General features: G+C 39.3%; 1 protein-coding gene across 1 annotated transcript; it reads left to right on the top strand.

Moving 5' to 3' along the window:
* The first annotated feature begins 1,673 nt into the window (after positions 1-1,673).
* Positions 1,674-25,890, top strand: MLYCD (malonyl-CoA decarboxylase). Its single transcript, XM_074881535.1, has 5 exons — positions 1,674-2,276; positions 12,505-12,617; positions 13,888-14,044; positions 14,554-14,703; positions 24,481-25,890. The coding sequence occupies exons 1-5, from the start codon at positions 1,725-1,727 to the stop codon at positions 25,012-25,014; spliced, it is 1,506 nt and encodes a 501-aa protein (XP_074737636.1). The 5' UTR covers positions 1,674-1,724; the 3' UTR covers positions 25,015-25,890.
* Positions 25,891-26,571: the final 681 nt, after the last annotated feature.

Raw genomic sequence — 26,571 nt, 5'->3', positions numbered from 1 at the left:
CATAATGGATTGTAAAATTATATAATCATATATATGACAAATACAGCACATTAAAGATCATTATTAAACATATAGAAGGAAAAGCTCAATTTCTAGCTACCCTTTATTGAAAAAAAAAAAAAGGTTGTCCACCTCTTGTTATGAAGCGTTGCTAAAAAAATGTTTTAGTTTGGTTTTCAAATGGAAAAAGATGTATTTGGCTAATGGATACCCATTTAAAACTGCACAATGCAGTCTATAAACAGTGAACATACAAATATCATCATGTTACTTCGTGAAAGTTCTTGCTTACCCATTCCTTTGTCTCTGAAAATATTAGCTTGGGAATCTGACATAGAAGCTTTCTTTGACAGCCCATTTCCTCTAGAGGTGAAGCAGAAGGACTAATCAGCCAACTTTTGAGAGCTTTCACTTTTGCTGAAAATGAAGTTATAAAGTTGTTAGGGGAATTTCTGAAACTTAATTCATTGCCTGGGGGATTCAAATGTTTTAGAAAAAGTATTTTTCATATATTGTAATCCTTCTGAGTCATGCTTTCCCTCTCTTAAAACTATCTTTGCTTATCTTAGTTTATCTGTAAGTGTCTTAGTTCCCCAGGGCTATGCAGCTCACACGGCTTTTTTTTTCCTACCCCTTTCCTTGGGAAGCTCTAACATACTGTTCTAGAAATTTGTAATTAGGTAGTGCTCTGGTTTTATGTTTGTCTCTTCACTAATAGAGAGGGCTTGATTCCCTCCTCAATTCTTAGTTTGAACGTTGAGAATCAAGAATTCTCTGCTTCTGAAGGTCAGAACGATTGGTGCTCAATTCTGACATTAGTCTGACCTATATCTTTTGTTTTAATGGGCATGTAACAATAGTAATGACAGAGCACATAGGATGTTAAAAGGATACAAATACATTTTTGTAAGACTGAACTGGGAGCAGTATGTATGTTTAGGTTCATTCACGAATAGTCCTGATGTGCTTTAGAGAAGTTTGGGCTCATGACTAGAATTTTTTGCAACAGGTCCCAAAGGGCACACTACTTTCAGGGCTGCGTCCTCAAATTACACAATCAAATTTGTGCAGTTTCCTGCACTTCAGAGCAAACAGATGCCAGCAGGCCTGGCCTGGGCTGGGGCTGGGAAGTGACCCCTGTACCCTCACTGTTCAGCCGCTCGAACTGACTGCCCACAGGCTTCCCGGAGCCCAAACCTGCTAACCTCCTAAAACCATGGGGACAAACCTTTTCAGGTGCCACCACTATCCTTGATACCATCCAAACTCTGTCAGGGCCTTGGCCTTATCATGATGCCTGACCTAGAACACGCTCACCTCAGGCCTCTCCCTCTGGTGCAGGTGGGCTGTGAGGGAAACTGCGGTGGATAGGGCGAAAACGGGAATGACAAGTCAGAGAGATACAGGGGCCAGCGGGTTGTACAGTGAAGGCTTGGGGAAAATGCACTCAAGGAGAGAAAAGCGCCGAGCGATGTAGCAGCGCTGGCCACCGCGGGAGGAGGCGCAGCCGCCATGAGGCAGCCCAGCGACCCCTCTGTCGGTGCGCCACACTCAAGATGGCGGCCGACACTATCCCAACCCCGCCACACTCTTCTCGCTTCCGATTGGCTAGAAGGGCTGGCAGTCTGTGATGCCAGCCAATCAGCCGGCTGCTACGGCTGCGGGGGCGGTGCTGCGGCCTGTCCCCTGGGGGAGGGTGTTCTGCGGCTGTCGCAAGAGGCGAAATGAGCCGCCTGGGCCCGTGGTTGAGGCCGCGGCCCCTCGGGTGTGGGCTCTGGGCGGTGCCGCGGGGGCTGCGTCGCGTCTTGGTGGCTGCCGGCCTGTGCCGGGGCCTGGCGGGCTCCAGCACCGCCTCTGTCGCGGGCATGGAGGAGCTGCTGAGTCGCTCCGTGCCGCCGTTGCCGCCCTACGAGACCAAGGAGAAGGCGCCGCCTCCGGCGGAGCTGCGCAGCGCGGAGTTCGTGCGGTACTACCGCGGCCTGGAGGCCGGGCCGCCCAGGGCCGAGCTCCTCACCCGCCTGGCCCGCGACTTCGGCGTGGACCATGGCCGGGTGGCGGAGTTCAGCGCCAAGGTGCTGCAGGCCCGGGAGCAGCAGAGGGAGCTGGGGGCCCTACTGCAGGCCGAGGACCGGCTCCGCTACTACCTCAACCCCCAGTACAGAGGTCTCTTCCAGCACCTGGGCCGCCTGGAGGGCGGGCTGCGCTTCCTGGTGGAGCTGAGGGGCGACCTGGTTGAGGGGCTGGCGACCAAGGCGGTGGATGGGCCTCATGTCAAGGTGAGAGGGCTGGGCTGGGTGTGGGTGGCTCTGAAAGGGAGTTGGGGGGAGGCCGTAGGGTTTGGTTTGGGGCATCTTGCTCATGGTGCTACTCGTTGGGCTGGAAAGCGGCCCGCGAGCCTGATTCACTCTTGGGGTCACCATGGTGTGAGATGACGGAACCCCTTCCCACAAGTGGTGGCACCAGTGGGAGCTGGCCTTGCGGACAGCTCAGGAAGGGAGCGGCCCGTGGTGTGAAGCAACAGGCTTTGCAAAGTGAAGTAAGTGGCAGTGGGAGGCTGTGCTGAGGGCTTGTATTAGCAATAGCGTGGCCGGCAGGGACAGGGAATGGATCTTATCCCTGTACTCGGCACTGGTGAGGCCGCACCTTGATTACTGTATTCAGTTTTGGGCCCCTCACTACAAAAAGGCCTTTGAATGACTCGAGCGTGTCCAGAGAAGGGCAACGAAGCTGGTGAAAGGTCTGGAGCACAGGTCTGATGGGGAGCGGCTGAGGGAACTGGGTGGGGTTTAGTCTGGGGAAGAGGAGGCTGAGGGGAGACCTCATCGCCCTCTACAACTCCCTGAAAGGAGGTTGCAGAGAGCTGGGGATAAGTCCCTTTAACCAAGTAACAAGCGATAGGACAAGAGGTAATGGCCTGAAGCTGCACCAGGGAAGGTTCAGACTGGCTCTTAGGAAGTATTTCTTTCCAGAAGGGGTTGTTGGGAGTTGGAATGGGCTGCCCAGGGAGGTGGTGGAGTCCCCATCCCTGGAGGGGTTTAAGAGTTGGGTTGATGTAGTGCTGAGGGATATGGTGGAGTTGAGAATGGTCAGTGAGGTTAATGGTTGGACTAGATGATCTTCACGGTCTTTTCCAACCTTGATGATTCTGTGAAGGGCTGGCGTTAGGGCAGTGGAGGAAGGGCCATACTGATGCAGTGTGACATAATGCAGCTGATGTTGGGACTGCCAAGCTGTGTCAGGAGCTCCCTGCAGGAGTGATGTGCAGTGGTGTGATTCCTGGTCCAAAATAGGGCCACAAGTGACGTAGGAGCTGTGTCATGCTAATGATGAAGAATATCAACAGGAGAAATGAGTTGTGATTTAGCTCAGTAGTGTGTAGAAAATAGGTGAGGTGGAACATCCCCATGGTGCAGTGAGGTGATACGGGTGTGGAGGAAGGAATGATGTAGCAGATGACAGTGGCAGGAGATGACACAACTTCCTGGAAGGCAATGAAGAAAGACAGCAAGTTGGTCAGATGCACTGACCATAACTTGTTTGTCGATACTCAGATACAAATTAAGTTTGACAAGAAAACGATGGTTTTTATGTCAGTACTGTCAATTAACCACGATCATTGCATAACTGAAGTAGCAACAGCATTGGTAAGATTCCACATCCAGTTGGACCATCTTAAGTAAAAACAGACTGAATTTGCAAAATTAACACGATAGAAATGTGTAAAACAGCTGAATGTACATGCGTCAAATAATACAATATGTTCAGAAACATACTAAACCCATTTGAAAGTAGGAAAATACTGTCTGCAGAACTAAAAGCTTCAATAAAAGGGCTGTCATTAGCATTCTGTTATGTCATTTTCGCAAAATATTTTTTGAAATGTTTGGATTCATTGTATGACTGGGCTTAGTTCTACATATCTGTTCTTGTAGTTGTTTTTGCTCTTGCTGATTGGTTTTATTTTTCAAATGTGATATATTGTAAAAATAAGAGTTGGTAATAAATAGCACATAGTCCAGAAAAGATAAAGCTACAACTGGTTTGCATTCGTTTTTGTTTGTGACTGTATTGGCTTTAAGGATTTACCCTGGATACTGTTTCCTTTCATTTTGGAGTTCCGTTTGGGTCATTCTCAACTGTTTTGCACAGTAACCAAGACCTAGAACTATGTGCTATTCTAGTGTTCTTGCTAGTGTGTCTGGGAAAGGTGTTATTTCAGAAGCAAGACATAAGCATCTTGCTTGGCCTTTAAAATCTATTTGCTTCTATTGCAAATAAGCGTCAGAATAACTACGAGCGCTCAAGGGAGCACCCAACCCGCAGGAAGCCTTGACAGTCTCAGCAATGGAGCTGATTGCTAGCTGGTGCAAGGTGTTTGTCAGGAAGTGGTGTGAGGACATGTGTATTTAATTTGATACCTTAAGCCGTAGATGTGAGGGTTTTTTTATTACCTGTTCTGAGGCTAAATGTCAAGAACAGAGAAAACTATATAGCAGAATACTGAGGGGAGGAGGTGGGTTGTTAATTTTTTTTTTTCTTTTTAATAAAGAATCTGAGTCTTGAGTAGAGAACTGTTCTCGTGATACAATGTATATTTTGGGATCTTGTAGTGAACAATTTCAGAGTGGTTCTTCGCTAGTTTCCCTAACTGCAGGAAAGAGATGAAAAAAGGTAGAGGAAAGACTCTGGAACTTGGGATGGATGTTAACATGTCAGGATTCACTATTACATATGATGAATTCTTGTCTGTCTGAATTTCATAAGGTATTCTTTTAAAACAAGAAGATGCAAATTACCTGATGATTGTTTCTCCGCTGGTTTCAGTGTTCCTGAATCATTAATAAAATAGATTATTGGCTGCAAACTGGTGTAGTGTTGTCTTCAGTTACTCCCAAATATACTCATCTTCATAATGCCCTCAGTCGTCTTTCATAAATCACCTCTTAAGTTGAATTGATGTTGCAAGGAAAGGAAGAAATGCTAATGCCTAACTTATTCTGATTTTATGTACTGCGTGACATGTGCCTAGCTGCACTGCACTCCAAAACGTGTCTCATTATTAGACTTGTGAAAGATTCTGAGCACTGAAGTCGCTGAACTATTTTAGCAGTGTCTATTAAATCAGAAGTCATAGTGCCCTAGGTGTCAGGATCCAATGTAAGGCAAATTGGGTTGAAAAAGCTGACTTACAAGAAATTGAGAAGAATGGTGACTACCTTACTGGAAGAATTCTATAGATCTTGAACATAAAACCCGAACAATGTATTGGAAATGCTCAGAATGATGGATTGTGCAAAGAGAAGGAACATGCTGCAAATAAAGTTTAGTTTATATTTAAGTTAGTTATTAGAAGGCAGAATCGTCACCTAGAGCAAGGCAGAAAAATTACAGGTATCCTCAGTGACAAGTTGTTAAGACATAGTAAATGTCTTTCTGTGGATATGTAAAAGATGACAAATACTCTTGACACAAGTCTCTTGATAATCAGATGGCAAAAATTTAGTGGTAAACTGTATTTTTGAAGCTATACAGCCTTTTTTCCGAAGAGTCTGCCAAAAATATGTGCAGGGCATATTGTGAAGAGAAATTTTTCTTCGTGATCTGTCCCAGAGATGGGTTTTCTTTTCTGTTACATATATGAATCAATTATTACTGTTTTAAGCCTCATGGATAACGTTAAGATAACCATTTAAAAAAACCAGTACTGGCGCATAATACGTTGTTTGAAAAGTTAAATTAGAGTAAAGCTGGGCCTAATTATTTTTGATTAAGCTGTTTGAATTTTTTTCCTCTCTCTCTTATGTTCTTTTCATGTATTCTGTTTTCCACCAAAGGACATGCATGTTTTCCAGCATCTTCATAAATGAGTTGATTTTCTGATGAGCCCTTGCAGTGCACAGAGAAATTTGCTGAAAATCTGTTTCCTGAGTGTAGTTCTTCCTGTTACTGTTCAGAAGTACTTCACCTGCAGTACTTCTTTTTCTGTGCCAGCATTTTCCTCTTGAGACTTTTTATGTTTTGCTTGCTTACTCAGTTTCACCATTTGAAATATGGACTATGGTGAAAAATTCACAACTTAATTATTTCAGGTAGCAAATCATTCAACTATTGCTTTTAAAATACTCTTCATCTTTCCATATGATTCAGAAACAGTCAGTGGAAGGTTCAGGTTGCTGGTAAAAGATAATGGAAAAGATAGCATTTTTGTCAAATTGGTTTATAAATAAACCTGCTTCCATAATTAAGCAGTAGTTGGAATGTATCTGTAATCTTGTTGTTCTTGTATTGGTCTATAGAAAAAAAGAAATACCATAACTGTTTTGGGTATTTTTCCCCTCATAGCAGCTGTTCCTAAACACAGCAAGGACCTAAAGTTGGACTTTTCCTTGAATTATTTTTTTTCTTAAAGCTTTCTCACAGATTTGAATGCTGGCCTTCGTATAATCATGAAAAAAAGGTTTCAATTTTAGTAGAGGAATTGGAAAAAGTAAAACAGGCTTTAAGGGAGAATGTTTTGCATGTGGGCTGTACATGGCTTTCTGGGGAGGGGAAATATTTGTGGTGATAGATGTCTTGCCTACACATGTCCACAGAGGGATGTGTTCATTTCACCCAGTTGTACTGCCTTGAAAGAACTGTGGTCTCATTGATGAGGATTCATCAATGGATTAGAATCTCTCTTCACTCAGGGGAAACAGTGGCTATATGGAGAATCTGAATATTGAAACAGTTTGCTTTAAAGGTCTAAGAAGTTCTTAACTAGAGAAACAAATGAAAGTTAAAAGTTTTTCTATGAAAAAGTGTTTGGTATTTACCTAGCAAAAGTCCTGTATAGCCATTTTGTTACTGTAGATTTGATTTAAATTCTAACATACATAAAGACAAATGTGCAACAAGAATTTTGTAACTTCTGTGTATTTATATGTGCACTGACAAGGAAATGTGAAAATAAAATTAAATGGGTCTTCTTGGTGCTGGAGGAAAATTGCAGAATGCATTATATGGCCTACTGGGATTTTGTTTTTGCCGAAACTGTCTAAAATATTTCTTACACAGTCCTTAGTTTTTACTTTGCATTTTGAAAGACCTATTAAAACAAGGATTACCCACTGCTGTGTTGTAAATATAAAATATTTTTCTATTTCCTCAAAACATATCAACACAGAAGCAGTTTGGACTGTTAGATACTGGTTGATGAAGCATTTCTATTTTGTGTTTGCTCAACAGATTAAGTAGAATAACATATACAGGTGATTAAGTCACTTGAAAATGCTCGTGCACTCTTTACTCACTGTCTAAAAGAGCAAAAATGGAGGGGGGGAAGGGAAATAAAATTATTTTAGGAATAAAACATCATACAATACAAAACACAAGAGCCAGGGAAGTTCTCAGTGCTACCATTACCACTGCAGTAGTTACTGTTAGCAATAAAAAAAGGAGAAAACCAGTCCCCTTTTGTTTGTGACACACTATTGAATCCCGTTTCGCGGATGGGTGTATTTTTCAGTATCTCACCAGGGGTATTCTGTATGTATATTTTGAAGCTAATTTGTAAAAAAAAAACCCAAAGACACCTTTAAACACTTGGCAATACCGGAGTAGATCTGTAAGTTAGTATGCCCAAATGAAGCATATCAGGTTAAAAACTTCAAATGCTCCAAAGCCATGGAAAAACTGGGCTCTTGTGAGGCGGGCAGAATACTTCTCTTGTGGCCCTGTCAGATATGTAACCAGCAACTAACAATAACTGAGCCATCTGTTTGATATGCATGGAGTGTTAGTTACTGCTGTTTCATATTATGTTTATCTGTAAATATCTGCATATGAATTTTCATTGTAAGGGGTATTTTATTTTTTAGCAGTTTGAGAGGGAAATTGAAATAGTTACCTCATCAAGACAAGCAGTTTTTCTTACTAAAAAAAAATTGATTTAAGTTTTTCTTAAGGTTTTCCCATTTGTTGCCCAATAAATAGGGACCTGTTGTGAAGATTAAAAAACCTGTAATTTGCTGTCTTGTAGGAAGAACATGGAATGAAAAAAAAAAAAAAATCACAATTTATTATACTTGGCTAATAGAAACTGAAGTATAACTGGTAATTTTAAATACTAATCTGAATATGTCTTGTTCAAATTTAAAATTGGGATACTGAATAATAAATGTGGCTTTTTTTTCTTTTTAATGAAATGTTGGATGTGTAATTTGATGACTAAAAAGGCCTCGGAAATGAAAATAAGAATTTACTTATCACTAAGTTTACAAAATAAGAGAACCTAACTTGAGACTGTCATTGTTGGAGTCAAGCCTTTCAGAAACTTAGCCTATACTATGGTATTGAACACAACCCAAAATTTTGATAAACACAGTTTTGGATAGTATAAAGTGGTTTATGTCTTTCTACACTAAGAAGTTTTGTCAACATACACAGTTGCAGTTGGACTAGATGATCGTTGTAGGTCCCTTCCAACTGGAACTATTCTAATTCTTTGGCCTGCAAGCTGCCCTGTTGTTTTATAGAGCATTATTATTTACAACTGACAGATTATTTGAATTGAGTTGTAATTCCCCATAAACAATATTCCTGTCTTCCAGAATCGTTACTGAGAGCACATCTGCTTCACTTTCTCCTGTGGTTACAATTGCATTGCTTTTATACAGCTCTATCTTGGACCTAAAGCATCTCTGTAATGCATTCTGCATCTTGAAAAGTAGCCTTCAGTTCAGTTGGGCATCATTATGTTCTGTTCTATGGGGCATGTTTGCTAAGTCTATAGGTGCTTTAGAGAAGCAAAATGCATGATTCCTGTGTTTTCCACTTTTACCAGCTTCCGCGTAGTGTAACTGGCTTTCTCCCAAGTCACTCGTTGCCATCTGAGCCATGTTACTGCCAATAGATGCAGAGCAGTGTGTGCAAAATAATGACTAGGAGGAGCGCAGCCATCAGCAGTTTTCCCTCCTAGCTGCTAGACTGCAGCTTGAAATGGTGTCCCAAAAAACAGGTGGATGACACGAGAGCCACAGGAATCTGTTAGTTTGACCCCAGATCTGACAACTCTAGCTTATTTTTCTGGTTTACAGTGTGCCCTTACAAAAGAAAACAAAACAATCCTGAAGACTCTTACTACACCAAGGGATATTTGACCAAAACGATTTATGATTATTTTCTAAAAGCTTCAGAGCTGTGCAGAAACAAGGATTCACAAGGGAGGTACCTTAAAACCAGAATAAACAAAACAATCAAAATATACTTGTTTAGGACACTTACACCTCTACAGTTCGAGAGGAAAAATGTATTGAGAAAAAAAAAAGACAAATCTGTGTATGAGAGCGTACTTGAACTAAAATTCATCATTTCCCAATAAAACTCTTCAGCTGCAAGCCTTCTTGAGGTTGTAGGCTGGTACCTGTTCAGTTGTGCTGCCCAGGAGTTGCAATTCCTGCATGACTTATCTGTGCCAGAAAGAGCCCTTTTTGTGGATGCTGTAATGCAGACAATTCTGGGCTCTTTTTTGGTACAGCCTGTTTTACCTGCTGCTTTCTCTTTGATCCGCTAGTCCAGAAGCCTCAGCCAAAACAGCTTTGCCAGTATAGCTTACAGCTACTCTAAATGCAGTTGAGTGATGTATTGTCAGAGTGCGACAAGTGTTGAGGTGCCCGAGCCAACAGTAATTATGCATTTTTCACAGTAATGCCATATTATAGAAATATTCTACTCTTCTGAGGTAGTAAGGCAGCACGGGTTTAACATGTGTGTCTGGTAAGCCCCCCAAATCATCAGACTTGCTATAAACGTGCAATGGATCCTTTCACTAGGGAGGGGAAGGCATACTGTGTATGTCCCTCTTAACTATCCTAGTTGCAAAGTTTTGACACAGCTTATCTGGTTCTTTTTAATGTCATCTATTATGTTACTTCCTCCCTTTGCTATTGTGTAGAATAGTGTTACCTTGAGACAGAGGAGGCAAGAATATTTTAATCACAGCGTCAGTGAAAACTTGTGAAGACTGTCCATACCCAGGGTGGATTTCACCGAGTGTGGTCCTTCATTTTTCTCAGTTCTTCAGTGGTACTTGTTGCAGATAGTCACATATGTGTATTGTTTTCAGGGGTTTCTTTTTATGCTGGTGCCATGCATTATGTGGCTTCCATTGTTTTTCAGTGGAGATTGCTTACCCTATAAATGTACTTAAGGTGAATTTTTTTTGTATTGTTTCAGTTTCATATTCATTGAACAACTTTTTTTACGAGCATATGCAGGCTTTGTTCAGCCTTGTACTACAAGTGCAGATGGAAGTAGAACTTGGCAGAAGACAATTTGGCAGAAGACTTTGAGCACAGTTTATTATATAACAAAAATCTTGGGAGGGTTGACCTCATGGAAGAGTTCATGGATACTCCCTGTGTTTGGAGCAATGCAATTGACATTTTCACATTTGAAGTATATGTCAATTTATGCTTCAATAACTAAGCTCTTCTTTTCTTATATATTGGAGGATGCTTTTGAAAAAAAGTAGAAAGATAGCATAAAATTTTCATGCATGACAATTGTTTTATGCAGATGAATGACTGTTTTCTTCTGGATCATTTGTATAGCTGCCATTCCTGCATAAACAAAGATAGATGCCAAACAAAAACCTATATATTTCACTAACACAATTTAGTAGGTGTAGAAGGAGTAGGTAGGAAAAAGGGAAACTGAAGGAAAATTTGAATCTGCACTTCAGGTATGGAAAAGAGCCAGGATTTGTTAGGAATTTACGCTGCAAACTTCATGACTGTGGTCATTACCATCAACTGTAGGAGTTTTTATGGGAGGAGTTAATTCTAAATTTGGGTGGATTGGTGTAGATTGAACTATCTGATCACAGTTGGCTGCAAGCATAGTCAGGGTTTGAAAATTTTAGTTTTTCTAGTACATTGAATTAAAGAATAAAACTGTCCTTTTTTTTCAGTCTTGGAATCCTTGTAGCCATTACTTTGGCCAACAGGAACCTTCTGGAATGTGTGTCTCTTGACAAGTGCCTCTATGAGTTTCCTCTTTGTTAGGTTACAATAGGAAATATTTTTGCTTTTTTTATGAAAGTCCTGAGACTACATCTGAGCTTTGGAAGGATGTTTTAAGTAGTGTTTTCTGGATAGTTTTACATCTTTCTTCTGTTGCTTTGCTTAAATATAGCAAGCTAAAGTACACTGGAGCATAAGTTTTGTCTATGTACAGCAGCGACTATTTAATAAAGGCCTGAATAGAAGATGAAGTATTTTTGTTTTTAAATAAATGATTATTGAGTTAGTAAGCTTACGTTTCTGATTAGGCTGTTGGTAAGTTGGTGCTGGTGTCACAGTGTCCTGCATACAAAGCAAATGTAAGAAAGAAAAAGAAGCTCTACAATCTCTTTAAGGGATATTCATCCTGTGCTGAGTTCAAGAATACTATCTAAACTCAAACAATTTTAGACAGGAACATCTTTAATAATATAGGCAGCAGGAAATTAGTAGGGAATATAAGATTCATATTATGATGAATGTTTCTGAAAGTATTTGATATTACAGTTGGCTTTAATTCTGTATCATACTGTTCCAAATCTGTTATATTTGAGTTCTGTAGTCTTACGCTGCTGTTTTTGTTTTTCTTGCTCAAAAAGGTTCATACTTACAGAGAAGAAAAATTCTGTAAAGCCTATGTTTTTTATCTGCACCCTGTTGAAAGATACTAATTTTCTAATTTATCATCCCGAGTGGGCATGTGCAGCTCCTGTGCCGAGTTCTACATTCCATGCTAAAGTCCAGACTGAAGCATTTTTATTGTTTACTGGTGCCTAAATGTGTCTGTAATGGGTTTCAGTCACCTCCAGTATGTATGTTATGTGCCTTGGAAATCTGTCAGAAGTAGAAAGTTCCATGTGTTAATCATGGTGCAGAATGTGCAGGAGGAAATAGCTATTCTGTATCTTTCTCATAAAGAACAATGGAAAAAATGTTTAATAAAGGAGAGGTGACTCTAAACATGGATAGGAACTAGAAGATTTTAATTTGGTGAGTTGCTTTCTTATATTAATAAGCTAGTACTAATAGTCTTCCTAAAGCATGAACTGCTGAATACTCCGATTCAGATGTTAGAAAATTAGAGTGAAATTAAAGTCCTTATTTACATCAAATTTCACATAACTTTTTTTCATGGTATTTAAATCTGAGCACCTATGCAACTGCGGCCTTATGGTCAAGACTGCTCAAATACTTCTACTTACTGTTTTCAATATCCATTGTTTTGCATTATCTTCCTTTTCCCTGTCTGCAGTTTACTATAGACAGTGTCAGACATTTTCGTTGACCTAGTCTTGTGTGAGGAAAGCTGAACTATTAGTGGTTAATCTTCTCAAACAGATGCATTAGTTTCCTTGGAACTTCCCGGTGTTGTAGTTTGAAATATCAAGGTTATTTTTACTCACAGTTGTATGTTCTACCTAGGTTATTTAGCAGATAAATCCCATCTTTCTTCTGTTTGCAGGAAATGAGTGGAGTGCTAAAGAGCATGCTTTCAGAGTGGTTCTCCACAGGATTCCTAAACTTGGAGCGGGTCACTTGGCAATCACCTTGTGAAGTACTCCAGAAAATTAGTGAGTAAGTGCTAAAAGTTGCTAATGATCCTTGATGAAAAGGCATGAAATAAATGGTTGTGACTGCACAGATCCACTATTTTCAAGGTTCTGCTTTTCAATACTCAACCATAGGCAAAGTATAATTAAGGAAGCGTTGCATTGAACACACTAAAGAGCACACTTTTAAAAACTGAATTAAGTAAACAGTAAAGGGGATCATTTGTCCCATAATTTGATCCTTTATCTCATTTGTAGACTGTTGTCTCTTCTTCCAACCTTCTCAGTTACTCCTCCCACATTCCCAGTGGTGCTGATTTGCAGCACTGCCCTCTCGCATTCCCTTTCCTTGCACAGGTGCTGCTGCGGCTGCTGCCTCCATCACTGCTGCCACCTTCTTCTCCCCTCAGCTTGCACCAGCAGTGTTGGTGGAGAATCAGTATTTAAGTCTGATCCAGCATGGGGTGCCCAGCACTCAAGAGCATGTTTTTCTTCTCATGTACTGAGACTCCCCTTCCTGGCTAGAACTGTTGAGGTGCACAGAATCACTTGTAAACAATATGTGAAGAGAGCACCTTTTTTCAAAGCATTCCTTAAAATCTACAACATTTGCTTCTGAATTTCTGTCAAATATTTGAAAGTTGTAGTGATGAAGATGACTGAATCAAGGTTATGTTGAGTGGCATTTTGTCATATAAAAAGCTTGTTATATAAAAAGCTCGAAGAAAAATGAATCTCTAAAGAGTTCTGAAAGTACGTGGCTTGATGAGGCAAAGAAAAGAGATCTTACACAAGCTAAATTTTCAAAATAAAAATAATTAGTAATATTTTACTTAATCTTCAAGGTACCTTGGCAAATACACTAGACTTTCAATATAATAGAGAAAAGAATATTTTGAATAATTGGTTGAAGACATGGCTGTGGGAGTGCTAACAGACTCTCTGTAGCTTGGGAAAGCTAATTCCTTAGAGGTGTATTCAGATTTCATTCAGTGACTTAGTTATCTCAATCTGATATCCTGTACTGAACAGTAAGTGCAAGTGAAATCTCAGATACGTAATAAGCATATCCCAAAGAAAACTAGAGAGAGTGGGTATGCAGTGCACCTTTACATTGGCACACTTTGCTGATGAATTTTATTTTTTCACTTGCAGTCTGATTCTCCTTTTTTGATTGGAGAGTTTTGTCATTGACATCAATGGGAAAAGTACTGAGCTTGTAGGGTTGGCAGCTGACCTCTACTTTTAAATGGAAAAAAAATATAATTTTACTTTTTTTTTATTTTTTCATTGAGTTCTGAAGCTGTGCATCCTGTTAGAAACTGGGTTGATATGAAGCGTCGAGTTGGGTCATATAGAAGATGCTACTTTTTTTCTCACTGTGCAATCCCAGGAGAACCATTGATAGTCTTGCATGTTGCACTAACCAGTGATATCTCCAGCAGCATCCAGGTACAGTCACTGATGCATTTAGTACACAGCAAGATGCTCAAATTGCAATGTACTTATTTTAAAATCTGTAATTCCTTGTAATTTGGTAATATTTCTTTTTGTTTCATTTTTTTAAGAGATGAGAGAATTGACACTTAAAAATTACAGAGATAATCTGTATATATCCTGTATTACGTAAATTGAAATTTTGGGATTTTGCTCAAGTGCAAGAAAAGTGGGAAAAGGTAGAAAATATGTAAGAAAAGATAGCAAATGAGATTAAAACTTCAGCGCAGTTGTGATTACTTCTGAAAGTTTTAAACCACGTTACAGTTACTTCCTGCACTTGCTAATGGATAAGCAGCTCTTCTTTCTATGTTTTGATTAGATTTTTCTTGTTTCTCAAGGAGGGTAATGAATAAAACAGCGGGGGAAAAGCGTTAACACATTTGAGAGTTAAAAAGAAAGGCCCCGCCCCCATGATGGTGATAGCTACTACTAACTCTTTTTTCTAATTCTTATTTTCCCAGGCCATAGTGAGAGAAGTGCCACCTTTAGAAACAGAAGATACAGACAAAATTACAACAGCAATTTTCTACTCAATCAGTTTGACTCAGCAGGGACTGCAAGGTGTGGAACTTGGGACTTACCTCATCAAGCGGGTTGTAAAAGAGCTGCAGGTAGGTTTGGCAGGGTGTACGTGAGGTGCTGTTTGGCCAGTGTGTTCCCCTTACATTGCTGTTTTCATTTCCATTTTGTGTCATTGCTCAAGGCAAGGAGCTGCTAGGTCTTCCCCTACATTTGTAGCTTCTTACCAGATCAGCCTTTGAAAGTGTGTAAAGAGTTGGAAGAACATTTTCTGCTATTGGTTAATGTCTGCGGTGTAGGTACTGTTACATAGTTGGCATGAATTATTTGTGTTTGCCTAATCATGTGCATAGGTTGCCTGAAAGTCAAATTGGTACATTTCTGTTGAAGGTAGCTTTAATATAGCTGTATTTTGCAATGTAGTGTATTATATGATTCACTACTGTGTCTCAGCTGAGTGAGTGGGACGTTCTTAATGCATGCTAACAGGCTCCCTTCCAGGCCCTGATCAACATTTTCTCTCTTCGATGTACTTATCTGTTCCTTTTTCAAAATCTTATGGCTGCTCCAGTAGCAAAAATAATTCCTGTACATTAATTAATTCATTTTCTTGTTTGTTATATTGAATTGCCACTGGTTATGTGTGCAATTTGCATGCTTGCTTTGAATATATCTATTTAAAAAAAAAAAAAAGAGAGCTTTTTCTTGCAGTATAGTAACGAAGATGTCTTTAACATTTGAAAGTCACAGGAATCAGTTACTTTATGCAAATCAGTTCTGTGAATTTATATAATATTACATACTATGGGATTATTGTTAATAGTTTTAGGACTTCTTGTAGAACTTTCTTCCAAGTAACTGGAGAAAGGAATGAAAATTCATTAATTTACATACAGAGTGGTATGAGAGAGTTACATTTCTGTGTTGAGTACATTATTTTAGTTAATAGTCTTTACTACTTAAATGATTAACAAAGCTACCTCTTAAAGGTAATGATAGCTACTTGTGTTTCTATTAATTGTTCCAACATCTGGATTAGTAATGATGTCTGGAAAATTGTCTGTGATTTAGAACTTCAGTTCTACTTACAAAAATAGCTTAAAATTGGATGCACCAAATTTCTACTACTACAAAATGATTGATTAGTCAACTACTGAATCATAACTGGCTGTCCTGAAGTTTTTTATTTTATCTTAATTTTAGTGGATATTTTGGCTGAATTTTGTTGCTTCTTGCTTTCAGAATGGCTTTCAGATTAATTGTCTAAAGTGCAGTAGTCCAGGTATAATTAGGCTGTGCCATCTGTCTGATCTTGACTGAGAGGAAATTGGAATGAATTCATGCAGTTATCTGCTTTCACATCTGAAAAATAATTTCTGGATAATTGAGTTGCTCTCATAAAGTAACCCTATTGATAACGTAAACTAAATTGCTTACAACACCAGAAAAGTTATGAGTGAGTTTATAAAGGAAAATAGACATACCATACTTAGATAATCTATGTGCAACTAAAATTTGATGTATCCAACAGAAGAATGTGTTTTATTTATAATTACAATATGGGTCAGGGCAATCCCAAGCAGAAATACAGGCTGGGCGAGGAGTGGATTGAGAGCAGCCCTGTGGAGAAGGACTTGGGGGTATTAGTGGATGAACTGACTGAGCCAGCAATGTGCGCTTGCAGCCCAGAAAGCCAACTGTGTCCTGGGCTGCACCCTGAGCAGTGTGGCCAGCAGGTCGAGGGAGGGGATTCTCCCCCTCTACTCTGCTCCTGTGAGACCCCCCTGCAGTGCTGTGTCCAGCTCTGGGGCCCCCAACATCAGAAGGACACGGACCTGCTTGAGCGGGTCCAGAGGAGGCCACGAACATGATCAGGGTCTGGAGCACCTCCCTGAGGACAGGCTGAGAGAGTTGGGGGTGTTCAGCCTGGAGAAGAGAAGGCTCCAGGGAGACCTTAGAGCGGCCTTCCAGTACTTAAAGGGGGCTACGGGAAAGGTGGGGAGGGACTCTTTATCAGGGGTGTAGGGATAGGATGAGGAGTAAGGGTTTTAAACTAAAAGAGGGTAGATTCAGATTAGATATAAGGAAGAAATTCTTTACTGTGAGGGTGGTGAGACACTGGCACAGGTTGCCCAGAGAAGTTGTGGCTGCCCCCTCCCTGGAAGGGTTCAAGGCCAGGTTGGACGGGGGCTTGAGCAACCTGGTCTAGTGGAAGGTGTCCCTGCCCGTGGCAGGGGGGTTGGAACTAGATGATCTTTAGGTCCCTTCCAATACAAACCATTCTATGAGTCTATAAAGTTTCTACATTTCAGTGTTGTAAAATCCAGCCCTTCAGTGCTCATCCAATACATGATGAATAGGAAACACTTTGGCTGAGATGCCTTTAAATACAGTCTAATCATAAAATTATTGCCTCAAGGTTAAATAACTTATTTAATATTGAAAGCTAAGTGCTTTCCATACGGTGCCAAAGATGGAGGTCTTCCACCCTAGTTAAATTTCATACACTGCTTTAAGATGTTATGAAAAATGTGCTGTTAGTAGGAAGGTTTTATATGGTGAATTGGAAATGTCCTTAGTTGACTATGAAGTTGTAGAAAAACTTGAACTGCCTATTTTTATTTACTCCGTAACTACATATATGTAAAAGGTACAACAACCTCCATGGATTGTCTCTACACCATTTCTTTTCTTGATGACAAACCTTGTTGGGGTACCACTGTAGGACTAAAAAAGATATAAAGGGTAATCCAGGAGTGTTTATGCATGATTGATGTTGTTCTCTAATAGTTTTTCTTCCACTCTTACATGTTGTTAATATTTTTTTATTTTCTTTTCTTCCCACTCTTTTGTGCTTTCTTCCTCTTCGTTCCAAAGTATTGTTCTTGAATTTTGCAAGAACCGTCTCCCATTATGTGTGGTACATCTGTGAAATGACCCTAAATCATCATACTGTTGTTATCAGAATTATTTGATTCACTTCTATAATGCCTACTCATTCAGCTTTTGTTGTAAATGTTGTGACTTCCATCTTTGTGGACTTTGCCTTGCAGTGGAGAGAAGCCCTGGGTATTTCAGCTTCAAGATACTTATACTGTGAAATTTCTACAAAGTTAGATGGTTCAGGGCAAAGGCAGGGCATATGATGAGTAATACAGCAGCAGGCAGCCTGTTTCACCTGTCTGCCAGAATTCTGAAAGTTCTACTTCAATGCATTAATTGTACACATGTGTTCTCTTTCTCTCTGGTCAGGTGTAAGCAAAGGACTTTCCAAGGTTGTCTGTGTTCAGGTTGGACATAATTCTTTGGAGCAGCATTATAGTCACTTACTTTAAAAGGGACAAATGGTACAGTAGTAGTGCTGAGTTGACTTGGTGACAGCAGCTGAAACAATACAGCCTCAGCAAAAAAATGTTGGGTCAAAAATTACATCTCATTAAGTGAGCTTCCATCAGCCTTTGTAAAAATAGATACTTGAGGTCTCTGATAGGAAGAGGATTTTTTATATAACCTTTGCATGGCTTTGCAATAAACAAATCTTTATTTAAAGTGCTGCTAAATCACCAAGTGTTCCAGGTTACACAAGTAGAGTCTCTTTAATTTAACTGGTAATAAAATGCTTTGGGAAGAGACAACCATTTGTAGGCGTTGAGGATTTTGCTTTTCATTATATTTGCATCATGGATGACTAATACACTTTTACATCTTGCCATTTATTTGAGTTAACTTTTGTGGACATTTGTTTGATCTGCAGGATGTTATTTGATTTGTATTTTCTCAAGGCACTGCAAACTCCTAAAACTTTTTATCTTCTAGTAAAAATCCTTTATCTGACTTTGCCTTAACTTAACCTGCTCTGACACTTCTACTTGTAAGTGCCATTGTAACCTCAAAACTGAATTCTCAGCTGTCATTCTTCATAAGAAAAACTCCCAAATTGGACCTGTCATGAATGTATATCATTAGATCAGAAAAAGACATGCACTAAGTTAGAAATATGCTAATAGCCACACTTTTTTTCCACTGTTAAAGCCTTTATTTGGCAAGATTTTTTAAAACTGTACTGAAATGTTGATCTAGCAGGTATCTACACTAAAAAGTTATGTCTATAAATTCCATTAGTACCAGATTCCTTAAAATCTCGTTAATGGACAATTAAGATAGAGCTTAATTTTTTAGAAATCTTGCTAATTTGCCTGAACTGCCACACACAGTGCTAAACATGAACGTGTGTAGGGTAGCATGTCTCACCTTCAAAGAATGTCAAGTATGGATTCCCTCATGAAAGTATTTCTTCCAAATGGATTTTTATTAGGACTGTTACGAAAACTGCAGCGGTAGAGGCTCTGGTGAAGATTACAACCTCAGTGTTAAGCACTGTTAGTTTGAGGCACTGCATAGAAGTTAATGGCCCCTGCTTTGGAGTCTTTCACTAATTTAAGCAGATGGAGGACGTATGAAGTTGAGTCACAGAAATGGGTCCTCAGTTTCATCTCTTTATATGTGCACAGTTAGCAGTTTGAATGCTTAATCTCTACCTAGACATTGTGATCTGGCATTTGCCACAGGTATTGTAATATAATTGGGGAAAGGGGAGGGATATAATGGAGATCAGAATAGGACCTTGAGGGGTGTAGCTTCTGTTGCATACAAAGTCCTGGGAGAAAGTGTGCTACTCTAAATAGGAGACTTTTCTTTTTTTGGTACTTGCTTGACAAAAGTTTGCTACATCAGTAACATAGAACGGTTTTGTAAACAGACTTCTATTGTTATATGAGCATCTCCTGTTTGGGTAAGCAGTGGGGTGAATTAATTAGTCCACTGATACTACTTTGGTTCCAGTTCTCCCTGTACAAATCTGAGAACAGGCTACCTATGCTTTCTGTGTAGTCTCTCTATAATTAATGTATATAAAGCAGGGAGCAGACACCTGAAATAATCTCTTGTATTTCTTAAATTTAAGCTTGCATTGTTCCCAGAAATGAATTGGATTTTGAAACAGTTTCAGGCAACTAGTAAGAAAACAAACCTTGAATTGGGTGCTGGAAGAGAAGCAGGCAGATGCATTTCTAGCAAGCTGATAGGTACTGGTGCATGTGTAGACAGATAGATTTCTCATTAGACAGACATTTAATTCAGAATGTGTTTATAGCCACTCTAAATGGTCTGTAGCTCTGCAGAAGGTACATCATAGCAATTCAGTCTGCAGATGACAGACACAGATAACTGTGGTGAAGCCTTTGAGAAAACTGCTTAGAATTTTATAGCCTGTGGCATTTGAGGAAGAAAACTGATAGCTACTATGTGACTCAATAGAATGCTTAACAATTGGTGGCAGATTTTAGCTTTCTGGTTGGGCTGTTGATAATTGCTACCTTAATTTGATCTAGGTGACCTGGGGAGATCATAATTTCCAAAACAGACTTTGCTTTCATTGATGAAAAATGTGACCTTGGACTACAGCTTTCAGAGTGCAAGACAGTGTCAGATGAGATATGGATAATAGGAGAAATCTGCACTCTTCTGCAGTGAAAAAAAACCCAACTAAAAGCCAACCAAACCCAGAAATCTACCCCAAAACAAAATGAGCAGCTGTTTCTTAATGGTGTGTGGGTTTCTGACAAGAAAATAAACATTAATGGATCTCCACCAATAGCCTTAGAAACTAGCACATCAGTTTAGCAACAACATAAATGTGCACACTTCCCTGCATCTATTTATTTTTCTACAAGAAATGGCTGCCTCAGATAAGCTCCTAAACTCAAGCATTTATCAGATATGTAGCAGTCTGTACTGTAGCTTCAAAATGGGGTCACTTTCCCATGCCTTATCTGTCCTAAGAAGTAAAAAATATGCACAATTTCCCATTTTGTATTTATTAATAGAGTAGAAGCTACTAACTTCCTGATAAGTATTTTGGGTTGGGTTTTGTGAACAGGTCACTCCTGAAAGTGAATGATAATCAAAGAGCAGTCGACACCACAAGGAAGAAAAATGTCAGTTACTGAATTAGGAACTCTGCAGTGGTTATTATTAATACACAAATATGGGAAGAAATAGTTCATTCTCACGGTTTTCATTGTGGAATGTGGATGGGTACCCTCTTGGCTTTGCAGGCTGGGAGATGAGATTGGAATTGTTACCCTACGGAAGCCATGGGTGTGACTCAGCTCCTGTGTGAAAAGCCCTGTTTGTTAGCTCTGTTCAGTAGCAAAATAGTATTTTCAGACACTGTGCTTTCTTAGCAGAGATGGTGCAGAGGACTTCCAGACTTGACTTTGTAGTAAGCAGCCTTTTCTCTTGGTCCAATCAGTTTTTACTTGAAAGAAGAGTTTCTGCTTCTCAAATTTCAACATTACCTTCCTTCTTCCCCTCTCAGGTTTTAACCCGAAATATCTGTGCAGAATTTATGAAAGAGACCTAAGCAATATGTTCTCAAAGGCACTATCATTTATAGGATGAGTAATATAGTTAGGAAAAAAGGAAAACCTTTAAGGAATGTAATCCCATCTTTGGGTCAAAATGAAACACATCCTGTATTCCTTGAATCCATACCTAGAGGAAAATAGCCTTTAACAACCTCCTTCTTTTTCTCTCTCTCTTTTTTTTTTTCTTCTTTTTCACTCCCACTGCACAATAGTAACATCTGTACTCCCTCTAGCAGCACATGTAGGATTTCTCATTGATGGGTCATTAATTTGAAAACTTTTACTGATTTATCCCTCTCTCTTGTATTCTCTGTGTGGTGGACTAAAGAAGAACTTCAAAGCACAACAGGAATGAAGACATGGAAGAATGAAACCCCGTTTTGAAATCCAGTCTCTTTTGGGGGGAGCTTGCTGTTGCTTAAGGATGCTGACATGAAAAGAGTACTTCTCATTATAGATTACAGGTTTGTGTTTCTGCACCTAAAGGTTCATTTGCAGGTCTATCACATCCTAGAAAGTTGCTGAGTTGTCATCCATCATTATTGTGTGGACAGGCAGAAGGGTACTGGGTCATTGAATCTTCAGAAGGGAGTTGTGGCCCTCCGTTCTGGGCAGAAATTCATCTAGCTGCAGTAAGAGCTGACATGCAAAAGGTCAGGTTTCTTGTCAGCAGGCTGTCCCAGCAGCTCAGCTGCGGCCGGTCACAGTATTCACCACTGGCCAGCTTTCAGTGTGCTGAGGCAGAAATGAAGGTAGCAAGTCATGCTGCTCGTTACCATCTTGACAAAACTGAAAGCTATCACCTTTTTTCCTGGAACAAATATCTTGTAGTATTTTTTCAGTGGCCTTTAAAAATTCGCGTCTGTGCCATCTTTCTCTCTCCTTCTCCAGGAGATCTGTGCTTTTGTGCTAGCAGTGTTGTCTTCAGTAGGAGCTAGTGTTAAGTCAAGGAAAGTGTAGCTTACGAGGAGGCATCTGAGCATAACTCTCTTCTACCATACTAATTAAGATCCCGCTGCTTTAAAGAAAAGTGGATTCCAGATGTGATGATTAGATACACTCCTTGATTGAGAGGTGGATGAAAGGTGACTAAAGGAAGATTTAGTGAGTGCATTTGATTCTGTATTCAAATTTTATGAAGTTATTTTGAATTGATATGTGCATAAATAGTGTTTGTACCCGTGAGGAAGTATTTAGCATGGGGGTTGGGAAGGGAAAGATTTTTGAAGTCTATAGAGTTGCTTTGTTCTGTTCTCATTTTTGCCCTTTTTCTGCCCCCAGATATTTTCTTTTTTTAATTGTGGTCATTGCTCTCTTTTTCAGAAGCAGAGGGGAGACTTTTCTAAAAAGGCTGAACTGTCTACTCCAAGAAATATTCTTTTAATTAAACCATATTTTCTATATCCATGCCTCTTGTAGCCATGGTCCACAGTAAGAGCACAACCCTAATAAACTATTTTGTTTTATAAATGCTGTATTGTGTAAAATTGTACAAAGAGGTGTAAAATATCAGCAGATACTCCCTTCCACAGACATCTCTTTCCATATATTTACAAAGAATATTTTTCCTTTTATGAAATTCTCATGTGATGAAACCTGATAGTTGTATTTCATGTATCTTGTTACAGACTTATGCTTCAGAATTACTCTTAAAAATATCATCACGTCCTTTAGTGGAGACTTGAAAAAGTGACAGGAGATCAACGCTTTACTAGTATTGCACTATCTGCCCATGGTAGTTATAGCAGTTGATAATGGGACACAGTCAGGATCTCCTGGGTGCTCTGATTACAAAAATGGTTGTTTTGTTCAATAAGATACAGAAATTAGTGTTTTTATAAAATAATTTGCTTTTTTCTTTCTCCACTCCCCTAAGGAGATGAAATGGGGTGTTTCTTTGTAACTTGGTCTGCCTTTCTTGTTCCTGTCTGGTCCCAAAAGAAGAATTCTTTGGCTTACGTATCTGTGTAATAGAGAAGCTCAGATGAGGGGAGCAAGTGAGGCTATCCAGTTTATGTAGTTCTAAGTCACAAAACTGAAGAGGTGGTAGATTTGAGCTGGCTGGTGTATCATAGTGCCGGGAGCCAGCAGAACAGCAGTAAGCCAGTTGGGAAGCTCTGTGTGGGAAGGAAAAAGATGTAAATAACCACCTGAATATTATTCCAGTTATCAAAGTTCCTAGAAATGGTGGTTGGCTCCAGCCTGTGACAGAGGTGTGTGAGGCCCGCGTTCCCTGGCTTCTGCATCCTCATGAAACAGAAGGCAGACGGAGCGTTGTGTGGAGCCCGGCGTTACCTGAGGGTGCAGCAGCGCAGGTGCAGTTCACACAAGCTAGCAGCGTGCCTTCCATTAACGTTTGCTGGTGTAAGGTAGCATCTGAGTGATGATGGCTTTTTAATGGTTATCTCAGCTATGCTCAGAGTAGAAAAAACTGCATTTTGTAGTCATTTAAAGACAATTTTCTGTTGACATTAAGATGCTTCTGTAATGTTGATAAATGTCTTGGTTCTTGCCACTTCTTCCTATATGAACAGTAATTAAAACAACACTGTGGTTGTTTCAGTTCAGCTCTGTCTTCCCTCTGTTCCTTGCCCCCCTACTCCTTCAGCAGGGTTGACTGATGTAATTTTTGTTAATTCCAAGTGACACTGAGTTTAACAACCTTCTCTGTTCACATTGGTGTGCCCCAAAACTAACACATGGTTTTCCTTACGTATGTTTTGCTTTCACAGTTAACAGTTTTTACTCATATATTAGTAGGAGTAGAGAAGAAATTTTATTAAAACAAGTATTAAGCTGTGTGATTAATTTTTTTTTTTTACTGGAAATATGTATTTCTTATCTTGCTATTTTATCTGTGTGGTCCATAGTTTGGGAGTAGCATGAAAAATAGCTGGCCTGTATAAAGAACTGCTTTCATAACTTCAGAAAATACTTATTTCCCTTAAAATCCAGAAATCATACCTCTTCTGATTTTACAATAGAATGAAATAGGAAACCGCTCTTGATTTTACAAAAAGACAGTTACATTTGAAAAATAAATGATATTTAAAAGGTTTTGAAAACTTGTATGGTTAATTTTTAAAAAAAAAATATTCCTCAGAGTAACTTCTTTATGTGATGTGATTGTTTATTTCTGCCTGTAAAATGATATATGAGAATGTAGTGTTGTAAGTAGTAAGTACTGCATAAGTGCTTTTGTATAGAGCGTGTGTGTGGACTGTAATTCAGTCAGAGTTAAAATTTTCTTTGTGCTCCAAGTGCTTTCTAGTCATTAACCTATTACTGGCAGATTTTCCCCTCTATGTGTATAAGTTAATTTTCAGAATCCCAGGCTTCACTTGACATCAAGTAAAGGGTATCAGCTGTTCTTTCACTCAAACTTCTCATTGTCAGTCATGACAAAACTCATAAATTTTTTTTCCTCTCTTTTGTCTGCAGAAAGAACTTCCTCAGATAAAAGCTTTTTCTACTCTTTCACCTATCCCAGGATTCACAAAATGGGTTGTTGGTCTCCTCTCCTCACAAACAAAAGAACTGGAAAGAAATGGACTTTTTACAGAACCAGAATGGCAAGAAATCTCTGAGATCACAGGAGACTCTACTACTGAAACACTAAAGAAACTCCTAAATAACAATGAGTGGGTGAGATCAGAAAAATTAGTCAAAGTGCTTCATTCACCATTTATGAGACTCTGTGCATGGTATTTGTATGGAGAGAAACATCGTGGCTATGCTCTTAATCCAGTAGCAAATTTTCATCTTCAGAACGGCTCTGTGATGTGGCGGATAAACTGGATGGCGGACACAAGCCCTCGGGGCATTGCTGCTTCCTGTGGCATGATGGTAAACTACCGGTATTTCTTAGAGGATACAGCCAGTAATAGTGCAGCGTACCTGGGGACTAAACAAATTAAAGCCTCAGAGCAGGTTCTTTCCTTGGTGTCTCAATTCCAGCAAAATAGCAAGCTTTAATTAAATATCATGAAAACTAAGAGCAAGTGTTCCTCACCTAAAAGAGCTGTAATATTTTGCAGTGTCTATATTTAGATGAGAATGTCCCTCATAAAACAAATTCACTCAGTACAGAACAATGCAAAGTTACCTAGATGATCAGTTGTCTTGCTTAATTGCCATATATTCAAAACCTGACTGGCTGTGACTGAGTCACTATGAGTTCTAGACATCTGTTATGTGCATATGGGTTGGAGGTATCTATTAAAAGGTGAGTAAAATTCTCTCAGTCAGTTTCAACTCAGTGGTAACTTGAATGGAAAGTACTCGAGCAGTACCATTATTATTTTGATAATAAACCTGTATAAACTGTGTCTCTGAAAGGAGCTGCACTTTGTCATAGTACTACTATATATAGCTCAGTACCAAAGTACCTGGAAAGAAGTACCAAATGAAGGTAAATTTTTGGTCAAGTACATTAGAAAAACAGCAATCTACAATTTTATTTCAATAATATGTGTCTTTTTCACCCTCAAAAATGCTCATGTAAAACTTCTTGGTATTTTCCTTTTTCAAACCCACTAAAAATCTCACTGAGTCCTTGCTTTGCTGGAGCATGGAAAAGCCTTGCATTAATGTTATTGAAAAATCAGGGTCTCAGTGCAGCAGGTATTGTTGTATTATATTTGCACGTTTGTCTGCTAAAATATAATGAGAAAGAAGGAAGTGTTCAAATAGGAGAGGGAATAAAGAGAGCCTGATACTTATGAGAATTGAGAAGTTTTCAAATATATATATTATACTTTGGCTCTGGTATTTTTTTAAGTTGATAAAGAGCTTTTTTAATAAAGAGGTAGGTGTGACCTGTAAACCAATAAAATAAACTTTCTCAGTAAATTATGTCTTGTGTATTTCAGCATGTACCTTCCTTTGCTTAACAGCCCTCCTTGGTAACAGTATCACCACAGCAGAAGGACCATAGTAACAGAATTTCATACTGTTTTGTAATTTCTGATTTATTCCCTGTCTGGTCAAATTCCAGTTCTGTTTTCAAGAAAAGAATTATACAGAGGAATTGAAAGTGATAGAGTCCCTGCTTGTGTATGAAAACAGAAGTGAAGAAAGCTGTAAGTGTCCAATTAGCCTTTCTCCTAGAATGAAATTATGTAATTGGATACAATTTTTTCGCATTCATTATTAGAAAAAAATCCCATACTCCAAGCTGATAACCTGTTATGGGAATCTGTTACACATATCTTCCAAGCAGAGAAAAGCTTGATTTAACTTCTGGTCATGGTAGATTTTGCAAGGAGAGGGTATGTTCACTGCCTGTTACTCCCTTGAGAGCAAAGACATTTTTATACAGCACCTGGTCATCAGTGGCAGTGATACCACGTTAGCAGTGGCAACTCTCCTCTGCCATGTTGCCTTCATTATGTTTTTAAGAATAGTTCCAAAACAGGGGCACCCTATTTAGTCAACAGTTTTCCATACATCAACAGCTTAGTTTATTGATTTTGATCAGATACATTTTTAAAAACAAATCATATCATCCCCTTGCAGGGAAGATGTGTCCAG

This window comes from Strix uralensis, chromosome 12, assembly GCF_047716275.1.
Source record: "Strix uralensis isolate ZFMK-TIS-50842 chromosome 12, bStrUra1, whole genome shotgun sequence".
Classification (NCBI taxonomy): Eukaryota; Metazoa; Chordata; class Aves; order Strigiformes; family Strigidae; genus Strix; species Strix uralensis.
Note: the sequence above shows the minus strand (reverse complement) of the source record. Positions and strands in the feature narration are given on the sequence as shown.

Excerpts from the sequence above, each read along its gene's own strand:
- MLYCD (XM_074881535.1), top strand. The coding sequence starts at position 1,725 with ATGAGCCGCCTGGGCCCGTGGTTGAGGCCGCGGCCCCTCGGGTGTGGG. Across the intron at positions 12,618-13,887 it reads GTACTCCAGAAAATTAGTGA|TTCTGAAGCTGTGCATCCTG; the intron begins GTAAGTGCTAAA and ends TTTTTCATTGAG. Across the intron at positions 14,045-14,553 it reads ATATCTCCAGCAGCATCCAG|GCCATAGTGAGAGAAGTGCC; the intron begins GTACAGTCACTG and ends TTATTTTCCCAG.